General features: G+C 43.8%; 1 protein-coding gene across 1 annotated transcript; it reads right to left on the bottom strand.

Moving 5' to 3' along the window:
• Positions 1-4,589: 4,589 nt before the first annotated feature.
• LOC140396776 (probable G-protein coupled receptor 139) lies at positions 4,590-5,728 on the bottom strand. The gene is made up of 2 exons (XM_072485497.1): positions 5,611-5,728; positions 4,590-5,500 (listed from the first exon to the last, which is right to left on the bottom strand). The coding sequence occupies exons 1-2, from the start codon at positions 5,726-5,728 to the stop codon at positions 4,590-4,592; spliced, it is 1,029 nt and encodes a 342-aa protein (XP_072341598.1).
• Positions 5,729-13,063: the final 7,335 nt, after the last annotated feature.

The raw sequence follows: 13,063 nt of genomic DNA, 5'->3' as shown, positions 1-13,063 counted from the left end.
CAGTTGCAGACTGTCCGGTTTGTACTCGTCCCACCTCCCCCAGAACTGGTCACAATGCCCCAGAGATCTTATGACAAACACGCCAAGGTTCCTTTGTTCCTCGGAACTTCCCAGTGTCAGACCATTCATTGAATATTTCCTTGTCACATTACTCCTTCCAAAGTGTTTCACCTCACATTTTACAGAGTGACATTCCATCTGCCTTTTTTCTGGCCATTTGACCATCCCGTCCGTATCTTCCTGTAACCCGACACTAAATCTTACTGTTAACCACCCAGCCAATCTCTGTGTCATCCAAAAACTTGCTGACTTTAACCCCTGCTCCGTCCCACCCATTTCGTCATCTATGCCGTTTATATAAATCACAAATGTGGCCACTTAAAATGGCCGCCCGCAGAGACCGATGGGAAATTTGGCCAAGCAAGAGCACAGACAGCCTGCATCCTGCACATACACAAAAGATTGCTGCTCAGAGTTATGCAGAAACTAATACAAGAACAAGCCATTAAAAGGTAATCCCGGGACAATGGGCTCCAGGTAGAAACTGACAATAAGTGTCAGACTCAGGGGTGCCTGCTTCCCTTATTTGTGAAGGCCTACGTGCTTCAGGCACTAACGGCTATCGCCGACCGGGACCCGCCCAGCTATCAAGGTGACCATCCCCAATTGGCTTAGATCGATCAGAGCGATCAAGACCTGATCAATCCATTGGACCTTTACCTGGGACCGCCCAAAAGCGCGTGAAAATACCAGTGATAAATGGTGCTGCGCACACTCTCGACTGCAGTTTTCAACAGCCAACAACGCTGATACCTTCACAAGCCAAGAAGATGGCGATCCACAGAGGGACTAGAGCCGAGGACACTGACTACCGGCAACAGATATGCAGCACTGCCAGACTACAAGATCACAGATAGGCCATATCTGCTCTATGCTTGCCAGTCACCTGGAAGTTAAGTCAAGGTCGTTTAGTGTATTAGTTTAGAGTTCAACTTGCATGTGTGTGTGATTGATTAATGTTAACCTTTTGTATTTGTTTATAAACAATTCTTGTATTAAGCAACATGTGTAATCAATTGTCCACCATATGCGGGTTCAACACACACTGTGGTTTAGAAGGTACAACATAAACAATAGAATACCCAGCACAGCTCCCTGTAGTACACTACAGGACACTGGCTTCCAATCACTAAAGCAACCGTCTGTCACCACCCTTTGTCTCCTATGGTTAAGCCAATTTTGAATCTATCTGATCGAATTACCCTGTATCCATGGGTATTTGCCTTCTTGAAAAGTCTAACTTCTGGAACCTTGTCAAAGGATTTGCTAAAATCCATATAAACTACATCAACTGAACTACACTCATCCACACACCTGGTCAAATGCTCAAAAAGTTTAATCAAATTGTAAGGCGTGACCTCTCTCTGATATGTTAACTATTCCTGATCAAACCTTGCCTCTCCAAGTGGATGTACATTCTCTCCTTCAGAGTTTTCTCCAATAGTTTTCCCAGCACTAATGCGAAACTCACTGGTCTGTAGTTCCCTGGCGTATCTCTCCAACCCTATTTACATGGTGGGACCACATTAGCTGTTCTCCAGTCCTCTGGTATCTCCCCTGAGGCCTGAGAGTAATAAAAAACATGACAGCACCCGGACAATCTCCTCCCCGCTTCCTACAGCATCCTAGGACACAATTCATTATGACCTGAGGATTTTCCCACCCCTATGCCTGCCAACACCTCCAATACCTTGTCACTCCCGATGAAAACGTGCTCAAGACCCTCACACTCTCTCTGCCTGAGTTCCATATCTGCCCCCTCATTAACTCGGGTGAAGACAACACCCGACGATTGTCATCTGGCTACGCCTACAGATTTTTCCGTTGGTCCCTAATGGGCCCTAGTCTTTCCCTGGATATCCTTTCCCCAGTGATATACTCATCCAATATCTTGGGGTTTTGACTCCTTTTACCACCCAGAGCTTTCTCATATCGCCTCTTTGCATCCCATTTGTTTCATAAAATTAGTGTACCCAACTCATTTTGTCCAAGTGAGAGGCAATTTCGCGTGGTCAATCCACCTAACCTGCACATCTTTGGGTTGTGGGGGCGAAACCCACGGAAACACGGGCAGAATGTGCAAACTCGATACGGGAAGTGACCCAGTACCGGGAAGGAACCTTGGACCTAGGCGCCGTGAGCAGCAATGCTAACCACTACGCCGCCGTGCTGCCGCCTTCCTCTTTGCACGCCTAATTACTTTATTTTGATCCATACGCCACTTGCTCTACTCCACTAATTTCTCCGTTTATTTGCTGCCCCTTGTATTTGCTAAAAGCCTCTCTTTTCCTTCTCATCATATCCTGAATGCATCTGATCACCCATGGTTCTCTCGGCTTGTTACTCATTCCTGTAAACTTCCCATTTCTTTTATGAATGCTCCCCATTGCTCATCTGTAGATTTTCCCACAAATAACTATTTCCAGTCTACCTTGGCCAGATCCTGCCTTATTTTATTAAAATACGGTCGCGCCCAATCCAGAACCTTGGCCTGGATTCTCCGTCCCGCTGCGCCACATTTCTATTTCTCTGCGCTGGTGGGATGCTCCGTTACTCCAACCGGTCAATGGTGATTCCCATTGTAGGGCAGCCCCATGCCGCCGGGAAACCCCCGGGCTGCCGGTAAAACGGAGCATCCCACCGACAGAAAATCCAGCCCCTTATTTTGCAACGGCTCCATTTTTCTGTCTGTGTCAGGGGAGTGTCTCTTTAAGAAAGTTTTTGTTTGACCACATGGCTTGCAGCACGTCTTCAGTGATGTCATTTGTGGGTGAAGCTAGTCTGTGGCTGTCAGGTGAGAGCGGGTTTAGTGTTTGGGTTTCAGTTTCGGTTGTTGGTTTGGACTGCAGAAGAGAAGCATCGTTTACCTGTTTTCTCTGTTTTTATTTGAAAGCTGTTCCAGGAAACTGAAAGCACATTGGGTGTGGCAAACTGCCTTGGAAACTTTAAAGATGGACTTGCTTTCTGGAAGGAGTTTTTGAGTCTGCTGGTTGGAGGCTGGAAAAAGGACCTGCCCCATCCGAGTGAGATTGCAGTGTGCTGGGTCACACCCTTCAAAGGGGTTTGGTTCGATCGGATTTTGTGTGGAATTGGAACAGCTACTGAGGGGGATTCTTTAAGAGTTATATACAGAGATTACTGTAGCTGTTGTGTGTTTTTCATGTTTGTAATTGACAACAAATTCTTGATAAGCGTTTTATATAGGTTACCTGCATTCTTATAATAAAGCTTGTTTTGATGAAACAGGAAGTCTGATGAATCACACCTGAACTGAAGGCTCTCGTGCTCATCCCAGCCAAATTCAACATAAAAGTTAGCGGTCAGATGAGCTTCATAATACACTTTGGAGTTTCTAAGCCCTGGCCCATAACAGTCCATAACAAATTAAATTGTCCCATGTTGTGGTCGCTATCACCAAAATGTTCCCCCATCAACACATCAAACACCAGTCCGAAATCTTTCCCCAGAATTAGGCCCAGCCTGCACCGTCCCTTGTTCGACTCGATTCAGGTTGAACTAACAAAAATTCGTTGTACACATTTTAAGAACTCCACTCCATCTAAACCCTTAATACGATCACAAAGCCAATTAATGTTGGGAAAGTTGAAATCTCCTAATATAATTACCCCATTATTAGTTTTATACTAAACAACCTAACAATGTGGCTATCCCTAATTCCTGAGCTCTACCCACAAAGCTTTATTCGATGCCCCCTCCAAGATATCACCTCATACTGCCTCCAGGGGTTGGTTTAGCACAGTGGGCGAAATAGCTGGTTTGTAATGCAGAACAAGGCGAGCAGCGCGTGTTCAATTCCCGTGCCGGCCTTCCCGAACAGTCGCCGGAATGTGGCGACGAGGGGCTTTTCACAGTAAAGTAATTGAAGCCTACTTGTGACAATAAACGATTATTATTATTAACAAATAATGCAATGCCTCCGTGTCTTTTACCCCGTCTTCTGTCTCGCCTGAAGATTCTGAATCCAGGGATGCTGAGCTGCCAATCCTGCCCTTTCCTCAACCACATCTCTGTGATGACTACAATATCACACTTCCATGTGTCAATCCTTGCCCTTAACTCATCCATTGTACCTGTGATACTGCCGCCATTAAAGTAGAGGGCATTCAGTCTCGAAGTACTCCCTAGAATACCGCTATATTCCCTCTAATTTAATTGCTTTTCTGTGAAAATCCCACATTGAGCAGAGGGGCACACTGCAGCCTCGAGATCTCCTGCCATGAGTACGTCCTTTCAATTACACACTTTAGAAGACTATTAAAGTTAAAAAAATAAATCAACTAAGTCCCTATTCTTGCTAAAGCATTGATTTACAATTCAATGAAGTTTTAAAAAGTACTCCGCTCCCCTCACACACATTGAGGAGAGGCAGGAAATGAAAGGAGCACCTCGCCCCCGCCTCACAGAACTGCCTTAGTCATAAAACGCCCACTTGGGCACTCTACTACACTTATATGGATAAATAATCTATTGATGCACTGAAAATACTGGGATCAGCCTCTGTACTGTTTTCAGTTGTTCTGTTTATTTATTACTTGAATAATTGATGTAACCGGATATGTCAGCACATTTCTGAGCTGCTCTCTGAATTTTGACTGGGTCACCCCATAAATAAACGTATTGGTGCAGCAACTTAAATTCAACAACATATATCCGACCTGTTGAAATATCGATTCAGGAAGAGTGTAATCCGTGGTATTTTTCCCAGTAATGATATAATAGAAAAACTCTATGACATTCACCAACCATAAAAGTATGAAGGTGGTGGATATGGTGAAGAGTAAAATCACGGACTTCCTCCTGCTCTCCATCTCTGGGTCACTGTTATTCCCTCCGTTGTTCTGGAACTTCAATCCTTTACGGACTCGACTGGCCAATAAAATGTGTCTGACTGTCAGGGTGTTGAGCAACAGAATTAATGCAAATGGGAGCAGTGGGGTTATAATTGTATCGAACCAATCTAATCCTACCCAAAGGGGCTCAGTAAAATATCCTGGCTTTATATTACAATACCAAGGTACATTGTCGATTATCACTCCAGGTTCATATGTCAAATAAAAGGGGATGTTCTGTATGCAGAGCAAAATGAATGTTGTTCCCAGAATAACAGTCGCAGTTTTCCCAGTGCAAAGATTCATCCTCAGTTCATTGCAACAAATGGCCACAAATCGATCAAAGGAGAAAGCGACCGTGAACCAGACAGAACAGTCTGTGGCCACAAGAATAAGGAGAATGCGAATATTACACAGAGGGGTGATGTCCAGGAAAGACGATGGGAAATAATAATACTTGAGGCGAGTCAGTATGATCTGAGTTATAATGACCAGTAGATCCGCCGTTGCCATAGATACCAGGTAGCGAGTAGTACACTTGGAGAGGCCACACTTTCCCCGGGAGAGAATCACAATTCCTAGTGCATTAGCTGTAAGAAGTGAGAAGAGACAGTAAATTAACGATCAGATTTGTTACCCCAGTAGAGCGCACAGCCAACACATAGACACCCGGTGTTAGACGTCAGAATTATCGTCTCACTCAGTTCTTTGGCAGCACCAGGAATAGCACTTTCCCTAGGATTGGGCGTTCGTTGTTTCAGGCAAACATCTATCTGATCCTTGCAGACAATACGGAAACAAGAATAGCTTCCCACCATCCCTGGTGTATTTAATAAAACAATTGACCCTCTTCCAGTTTCGTCCGTCTCCATAAGACCATAAGACATAGGAGCAGAATTAGTCCACTCGGCCCATCGAGCCTGCTCCGCCATTCAATCATGGCTGATGTTTTTCTCATCCCCATTCTCCTGCCTTCTCCCCATAATCCCTGATCCCGTTATTGATCAAGAATCTATCTATCTCTGTCTTAAAAACACTCAGTGATTTGGCCACCACAGCCTTCTGTGGCAAAGAGTTCCACAGATTCACCACCGTCTGGCTGACGAAATTCCTCCTCATCTCTGTTTTAAAGGACCGTCCCTTTAGTCTGCGATTGTGTCCTCTTCTTCTAGTTTTTTTTCTACAAGTGGAAACATCCTCTCCACATCCACTCTATCCAGGCCTCGCAGTATCCCCTCATCCTTCTGAACTCCAACGAGTACAGACCCAGAGTCCTCAACCGTCCCCCATACGACAAGCTCTTCATTCCAGGGATCATTCTTGTGAACCTCCTCTGGACCGTTTCCAAGGCCAGCACATTCTTCCTAAGATGCAGGGCCCAAAACTGCTCACAATACTCCAAATGGTGTCTGACCAGAGCCTTATTTAGCCTCAGGTGTACATACTTGATCTTGTATTCTAGCCCTCTCGACATGAATGATAACATTGCATTTGCCTTCCTAACTGCAGACTGAACCTGCACGTTAACCTTAAGAGAATCATGAATAAGGATTTCCAAGCCCCTTTGTGCTTCTGATTTCCTTAACATCTTCCCATTTAGAAAATAGTCTATGCCTCTATTCCTTCTTCCAAAGTGCATAACCTCACACTTTTCCACATTGTATTCCATCTGCCACTTCATTGCCCACTCTCGTAGCTTGTCCACGTTCTTCTGAAGCCCCGTTGCTTCCTCAATTCTACCTGTCCCTCTACAGATAGTTGTATCATCTGCAAACTTAGCAACACTGCCTTCAGTTCCTTCTTCCAGATCATGAATGTATATTGCGAAAAGTTGTGGTCCCAGCACAGACCCCTGAGGCACACCGCTAGTCACCGGCTGCCATCCTGAAAAAGACCCCTTTATCCCCACTCTCTGCCTTCGTCAGTCAGCCAATCCTCTATCCATGCCAGGATCATACCCAGTACCAAACATTGCCCAAATTTGGATCAACATATTTCTTCCGCAATAATCCCAGGCCCAAGATTTGACACGTTGCAGCTTTGAGCATTTCCTATCATGGATTCTCATTCATATCAACGTTTTCACAGTTTCGGAATCCGCCCGTGATTGGACTCTCACCAGGAATAAACCGAACGAATCCAACAGATCGTTTTCAGAATAAAAATACGTTTTGTGGATTAGACCCAGGTGAAGGACAATGGGATGCTTTCTTTCAGAGACAGAGGTATTGAGTGAAAACGCAGGGATATAATGATGGAAATGCGGAAGGGTCTGGCGAGGTCAAAGCTGCAGTATTGTCTGGACACCAGGTTACAGGAAGCCTGCACTCCCCTGGAGATAATGCAGAGATGATTTACCAGAATGTTCCCTAGGCTGGCGAATTTTGGGTGTGTCGAGAGATTGAAGAGGGTTTTGTTATTTTTTCTTGGATCAGAAAAGACTGAGGGGGTGGCACGATTGAGGGGTTAGACAGAGGAGACGGGAGAGTTCAAAACCCAGGGGTTATAGGCTCAAGGTAAGTGGCAGAAGGTTTAGCGGCGGCATGAGGGAAAACCTTTGACGCAGTGGGCAGTGGGAGTGTGGAATACGCTGCCCATGTTGGTGGTGGAGGCAGAGACCCAAAACCCTTTTAAGCGGTACGTTTAGAGCTGTAAGATACAGGGCTAGATGTCGGGTGCAGGAACATGGAATTAGAAAGGGCACTTGGGTGACATTTTCGCCGTCCACGACAACATGAGTCGATTCAACGTCTTCTGAGTTCTATGTTTCTATGGTTCTATTATTCCATCAATGCGGACTTATCAAACTTCAGACACAATATCTCGGAATCAGGAACAACTGAGGTTGAGAACCATTACCTGTGCTGACAACAGAGTAGCGCCTGAGGGTCAGGTTGCCAGGAGTAACATGATCCTACCCTTCCCATATCTGACAGATCAGTTATATATCTCTGGAATCAGTCCACGGTGACATTGGTAACGCCTCAGGATCAGACTCCACCTCAGGCTTAATGACCATCACAATCACACCAGGCACATTTTAGGCTCTTGTCACAATGAAACTAACCCCCTTCCCTCCGATGAGACCTCCTGTTGATCAGACCCTGTCATCGATGTGTAAATATATTGTTATATATGAGGATTGAAACTCGAAGCACTCCCTCAATCTCTCCCTCAATGCCAGCAAAACTAAAGAGCTGGTAACTGACTTCAGGACGCAAAGTACTGTACACACCCCTGCCAGCATCAACGGGGCCGAGGTGGAGATGGTTAGCCGTTTCAAATTCCTAGGGGTGCAAATCTCCAAAAATCTGTCCTGGTTCACCCACGTCGACGCTACCACCAAGAAATCACAACAGCGCCTATACTTCCACAGGAAACTAAGGAAATTCGGCATGTCCACATTGACCCTTATCAACTTTTACAGATGCACCATAGAAAGCATCCTATCGGGCTGCATCGCAGCCTGGTCTGGCAACTGCTCGGCCCAGGACCGCAAGAAACGTCAGAGAGTCGTGAACACCGCCCAGTCCATCACACGAACCTGCCTCCCATCCATTTACTCTATCTACACCTCCCGCTGCCTGGGGAAAGCGGGCAGCATAATCAAAGATCCCTCCCACCCGGCTTACTCACTCTTCCAACTTCTTCCATTGGACAGGAGATACAGAAGTCCGAGAACATGCACGAACAGACTCAAAAACAGCTTCTTCCCCACTGTCACCAGACTCCTAAATGACCCTCTTATGGGCTGACCTCATTAGCACTACACCCTGTCTGCTTCATCCGATGCTAGTGATTATGTAATTACATTGTATATGTTGTGTTGCCCTATTATGTATTTTCTTGTACTCCCTTTTCTTCTCATGTAATTCATGATCTGTTGAGCTGCTCGCAGAAAAATACTTTGCACTGAACCTCGGTACACGTGACAATAAATAAATCCAATCCAATCCAATCCAAAAGGCTTCAAACCATCAAAACAGTAACACACCAGTTCACAGAATATACATATTTTCTGATTGATGGCAGAGATATATCAGCTTGGTTCACTTGAGCTCCAGCACTTTGCTTTTCTCCTGCAGCTCTCTGGAAACACACAGACACACCCAAGCTGCTTTTTCAAACTGGCTTGCTCCCTTCAAGCAGCTCAAACCAGAACTTCGCAAGCAGCTGTCTCAAACTGGCTTCTTCCTTTTAAGCAGCTCACAGCAAAACCAGCCAGGCACTTTTAAGCTGCTCTCAGCAAAACCAGCCAGACACTTTTAAACTGCTCTCAGCAAAAATGAAACCAACAGCAGAAGTGAGCTCAGCTCACCCCAACCTCTGACATCACTTCAGTAATATGATTAACTCCATTCCTTAAAGGTACATTGCTTAAACATCAATTTCTTAAAGTTACTCTCACATGACAATATCTTGTGCAGTTCAGCTGTTGTCAACTGTCATGACTCCTGTCAAAAAGGGTCACAAGACTGTTCAGGAATGGGTGGAAAGAATTGTTAAATCTCCGGAGATTGTAATGCCTTTTCTCCTCCAGAAGGAAGAGGAAAGCGAGCATCAAATGATAATACTTGACTTGATTAACTTTCTGGAACTATTATTCACCTCAATTCATTGAGGAACATTTGAGTGTTTTCAAAGGGATACAAGATACCATTTGCGTGGCTGTTTGAAATAATTCTGCAGGCGGCAGATCTCGTCTGAATCACATGGTGGAACTTGGATTCCTGGCCACCTGGAGTTAAAAAAGCATCAACCGAATTAATCTGTATCTCTCTCTACACCCCCCCCCCCTTCCAACAGGATCAGACATAAGTCCCGTCATCAGATTCCCTGTGTCACGCGAGTGTGCCTTTAAGAAATGTTTTGTCTTCTCAAATGGCTGCAGTGATGACATTATGTGGGTGGAGCTGGGCTGTGGCTCTGGTTTTCACTTTCGTTATGATCTGGGAGCTGGCTGTGGCTCTGTGTTTTACTTTGGGTTTACACAGTTGGAAGCTGGATTCAGACAAAGAAGGTTTCTTTGGTCTCGCTCTCTCTGCATGTTGAAATGCGTCCAGATCAATTGATAATTTAAAAGTGCTACCTGTTTTCTGGAAAGAATTCAAACCCACTGTTTTTGGTAAAAAGCTTACCCTGGTTGAGTGGATGGTGTTATCGAATTGAAGCAGTTGAAAGGGAAGTTATTAAGCGTTGTTTATATGTATATAGCGTACTGTAGCTGTGTGGGGGATTTATGTTTGCAGTTAATAAAGATGCTTACTGTGTGTATTTCTAGCAATATTAACTGAATTCATAGAATAAACTTTGTTTTTGATTAAAAGTGTTTGAGGCCGCTGCTGAATAACACGTGAAAGGCAGGCCCTTGTGCTCCTCGTTACCAAAATCAATAAACAGTTGTAGGTCAGGTTAACTCCATGATACATTTTGGAGTTTTCTAAACCCTGGCCCGTAACAAATTGTGGGCTTGTGGGATAAAAGTCTATCATTCATGATTGGGTTGGCTTAGTGAACTTAAAGACAGTGAGGGGTGAGCATTTTTGTGTTTGCTTTTCATGTGTGGTATTCCATTTTAGGTCGGGACTGTGTTGTGGTTAATGGCTCTTTCAGAAGATCAGATGATTTTTGGTGTGGACACGGTAACGCGCAGTACCTTACGGACAGAGACTAAACAAAGGCTTTTGGATTTGACAAAAACATTGCAGTTAACACTGCCTGGTAAAATACGAATGGAAGAGGTAATTGCAGCAGTAGCTGAACATTTAAAGTTGCATTAGAAACAGTGAGACTCATTGGAAATGGCAAGAATTCAATTACAGGTCAAGCAACTTGAACATGAAAAAGAATTAATGCAGCTTGAATACAAAATGAGGGGAAACAAATAATAGCCCCAACAGAACAAAAAGAGAGAAAAAGGGAGGTACAGATCAAGGAAAAATAAAACGAGAGAGAAAGAGATTGGAGAGGAAAAATAAAAAGAGAGAGAAGAAAGGGAAAAGGAGAGATTTTGAACTTCGGAAAATGGCCATGAAACGTGAAAAGCTGTTTGAGGATAGTGATGAGGATAGTGAGCATGAGCATCATAGTCAAATTCTTGGTGGAGATCTATTTAAACATGTCCAAGGATTGCCACTGTTTGATGAGAAGGATGTAGACGCCTTTTTCATTTCGTTTGAGAAGGCAGCTAAACAAATTAAATGGCCACAGGACATGTGGGTATTACTGATTCAAACGAAATTGGTAGGTAGAGCTAGTGAAGTGTTTGCATCACTATCAGAGGAGGTACCTGGGACGTATGAGAATGTGACAAAATACATCTTAGGACATATGAACTAGTGCCTGAAGCCTACAAAAAAGGTTTACAAATTTGAGGAAAGAACTTGGTCAAACACACATGGAGTTTGAAAGGATCAAACAGAGTAATTTTGACAGGTGGATAAGGACTTTGAAATTGGACAAAGCGTATGGAGATGTTAGAGAAATTCTCCTTTTGGAGGAGTTAAAAAATTCAATTCCTGATGTAGTGAGAACTCATGTGGAAGAGCAGAGGGTTAAAACTGCTCGATTAGCAGCAGGAATGGCAGATGTTTATGAATTAGTTCAAAAATCAAAGTTTGATTTCCGACATCAGTTTCAGCCAGTGAGGGATAAAAACTGGGGGAAAAAGAAATACTCAAGTGGTAAAGGTGGAGGTGATCTGATGGGGCATAATGAGAAGAGTGTACCTCAGATTAAAAAAGAAATCCAGGAGGGTGGAAGAGAAATGAAAAGTTTCAGATGCTCTTACTCTAATATAGTAGTCTATGTAAAGTCACAGTGTTGGGGGTTGAAAAAAAGGACTGGGAAGGCTGATGTGATAAAACAGGATACGCCAGTGGGGTCTGTTAAAGTGGTAAAGGGAAGCCCAATTGAAGCAAAGGAGGAGGTGCAAAAGATTGTACAGCCTGATCAAGAGGTGATTGATAAGAAGCTGCCAGATCTCTTCAAATAATTTACTTGTGTGGGTAAAGTTTACTCACGTGTATCAGGAGGAGCAGGTAAATAAGACACAATTTGAAGAGATATGGGAACAAGTCAATCTTTGCTGGTAAGAGATGACGAGTTATGTAATTTGGAAGGCATATTCCCAGAAAAGTTGGTAATATGTTGAATTCAGGGTGAGAGGAGTCGTGTTCCATTATAAAGGGTAAGGCTATAAAGTCCAGTGAAGAGTGGTAAAGTGGTAGTAGGAGTAATAGAGAAACTAGCTGTCCAGGAATACAGTTTATCTTGGGTATTTATATAGCTGGATGGCACGCCGGAGTCATGCCGACTGTGGTTGATAAGCCAATGGAGAATCAGGCAACTGAAGTGTTGAAGGACGAATATCCTGGGATTTTTCCGGATTGTGCAGTAACAATGTCGCAAAGTCACAGGTTAAGACAAGAGGAGAAGTCAAAGAGTGAAGATAAAGTTAAAGTTCAATAATCAGAAAATATTTTTGATCAGAGAGTGGGAAAAAAACACGAACAGGTGGCGGATGAGGCGGATATTTTCAGTTCAGGAAAATTGGCGGAGTTACAACAGAAAGATATAGAAATAAAACAGATGTATCAGGAAGCATACACGGAAGTGGAATCTGCGTGTATACCAGAGTGTTATTACCGTAAAAGTAATGGCTTAATGAGCAAATGGAGACCTTTAAATATGCAGGCGGATGAAAAGTGGGCAGACGTTCATGGAGTGGTATTGCCGGTAGGTTATAGAAAGGAGGTGTTGCGAGTTGTACATGAGGTACCATTCGGAAGTCATTTGGGAATAAGGAAAACGCAAGCTAAAATCCAGATTTTTTTTTTATTGCCGTGGACTATATAAAGATGGAGTTAACTTTTGTAGATCATGTCACACATGGCAAGCGATAGGGAAACCTCAAGCAGTGATAAAACCAGTGCCCTTAATACCCATTCCAGCATTTGAGGAACCTTTGACAAGGGTCTTAATTGATTGCATAGGACCGCTTCCTAAAATGAAAAGTGGGAATCAATATATTTTTACTAGAATGGATGTGTCTACTAGGTTTCCAGAGGCCATTCCAGTACGCAATATTACAGCTAAAAAGATTCTGGAGGAGTTACTGAAATTCTTACTCGTGATGGATTACCCACAGAAAT

This window comes from Scyliorhinus torazame, chromosome 20 (assembly GCF_047496885.1).
Source record: "Scyliorhinus torazame isolate Kashiwa2021f chromosome 20, sScyTor2.1, whole genome shotgun sequence".
Taxonomy (NCBI): domain Eukaryota; kingdom Metazoa; phylum Chordata; class Chondrichthyes; order Carcharhiniformes; family Scyliorhinidae; genus Scyliorhinus; species Scyliorhinus torazame.
The sequence above is the reverse complement of the archived record's forward strand: the minus strand, read 5'-3'. Positions and strand labels throughout refer to the sequence as shown.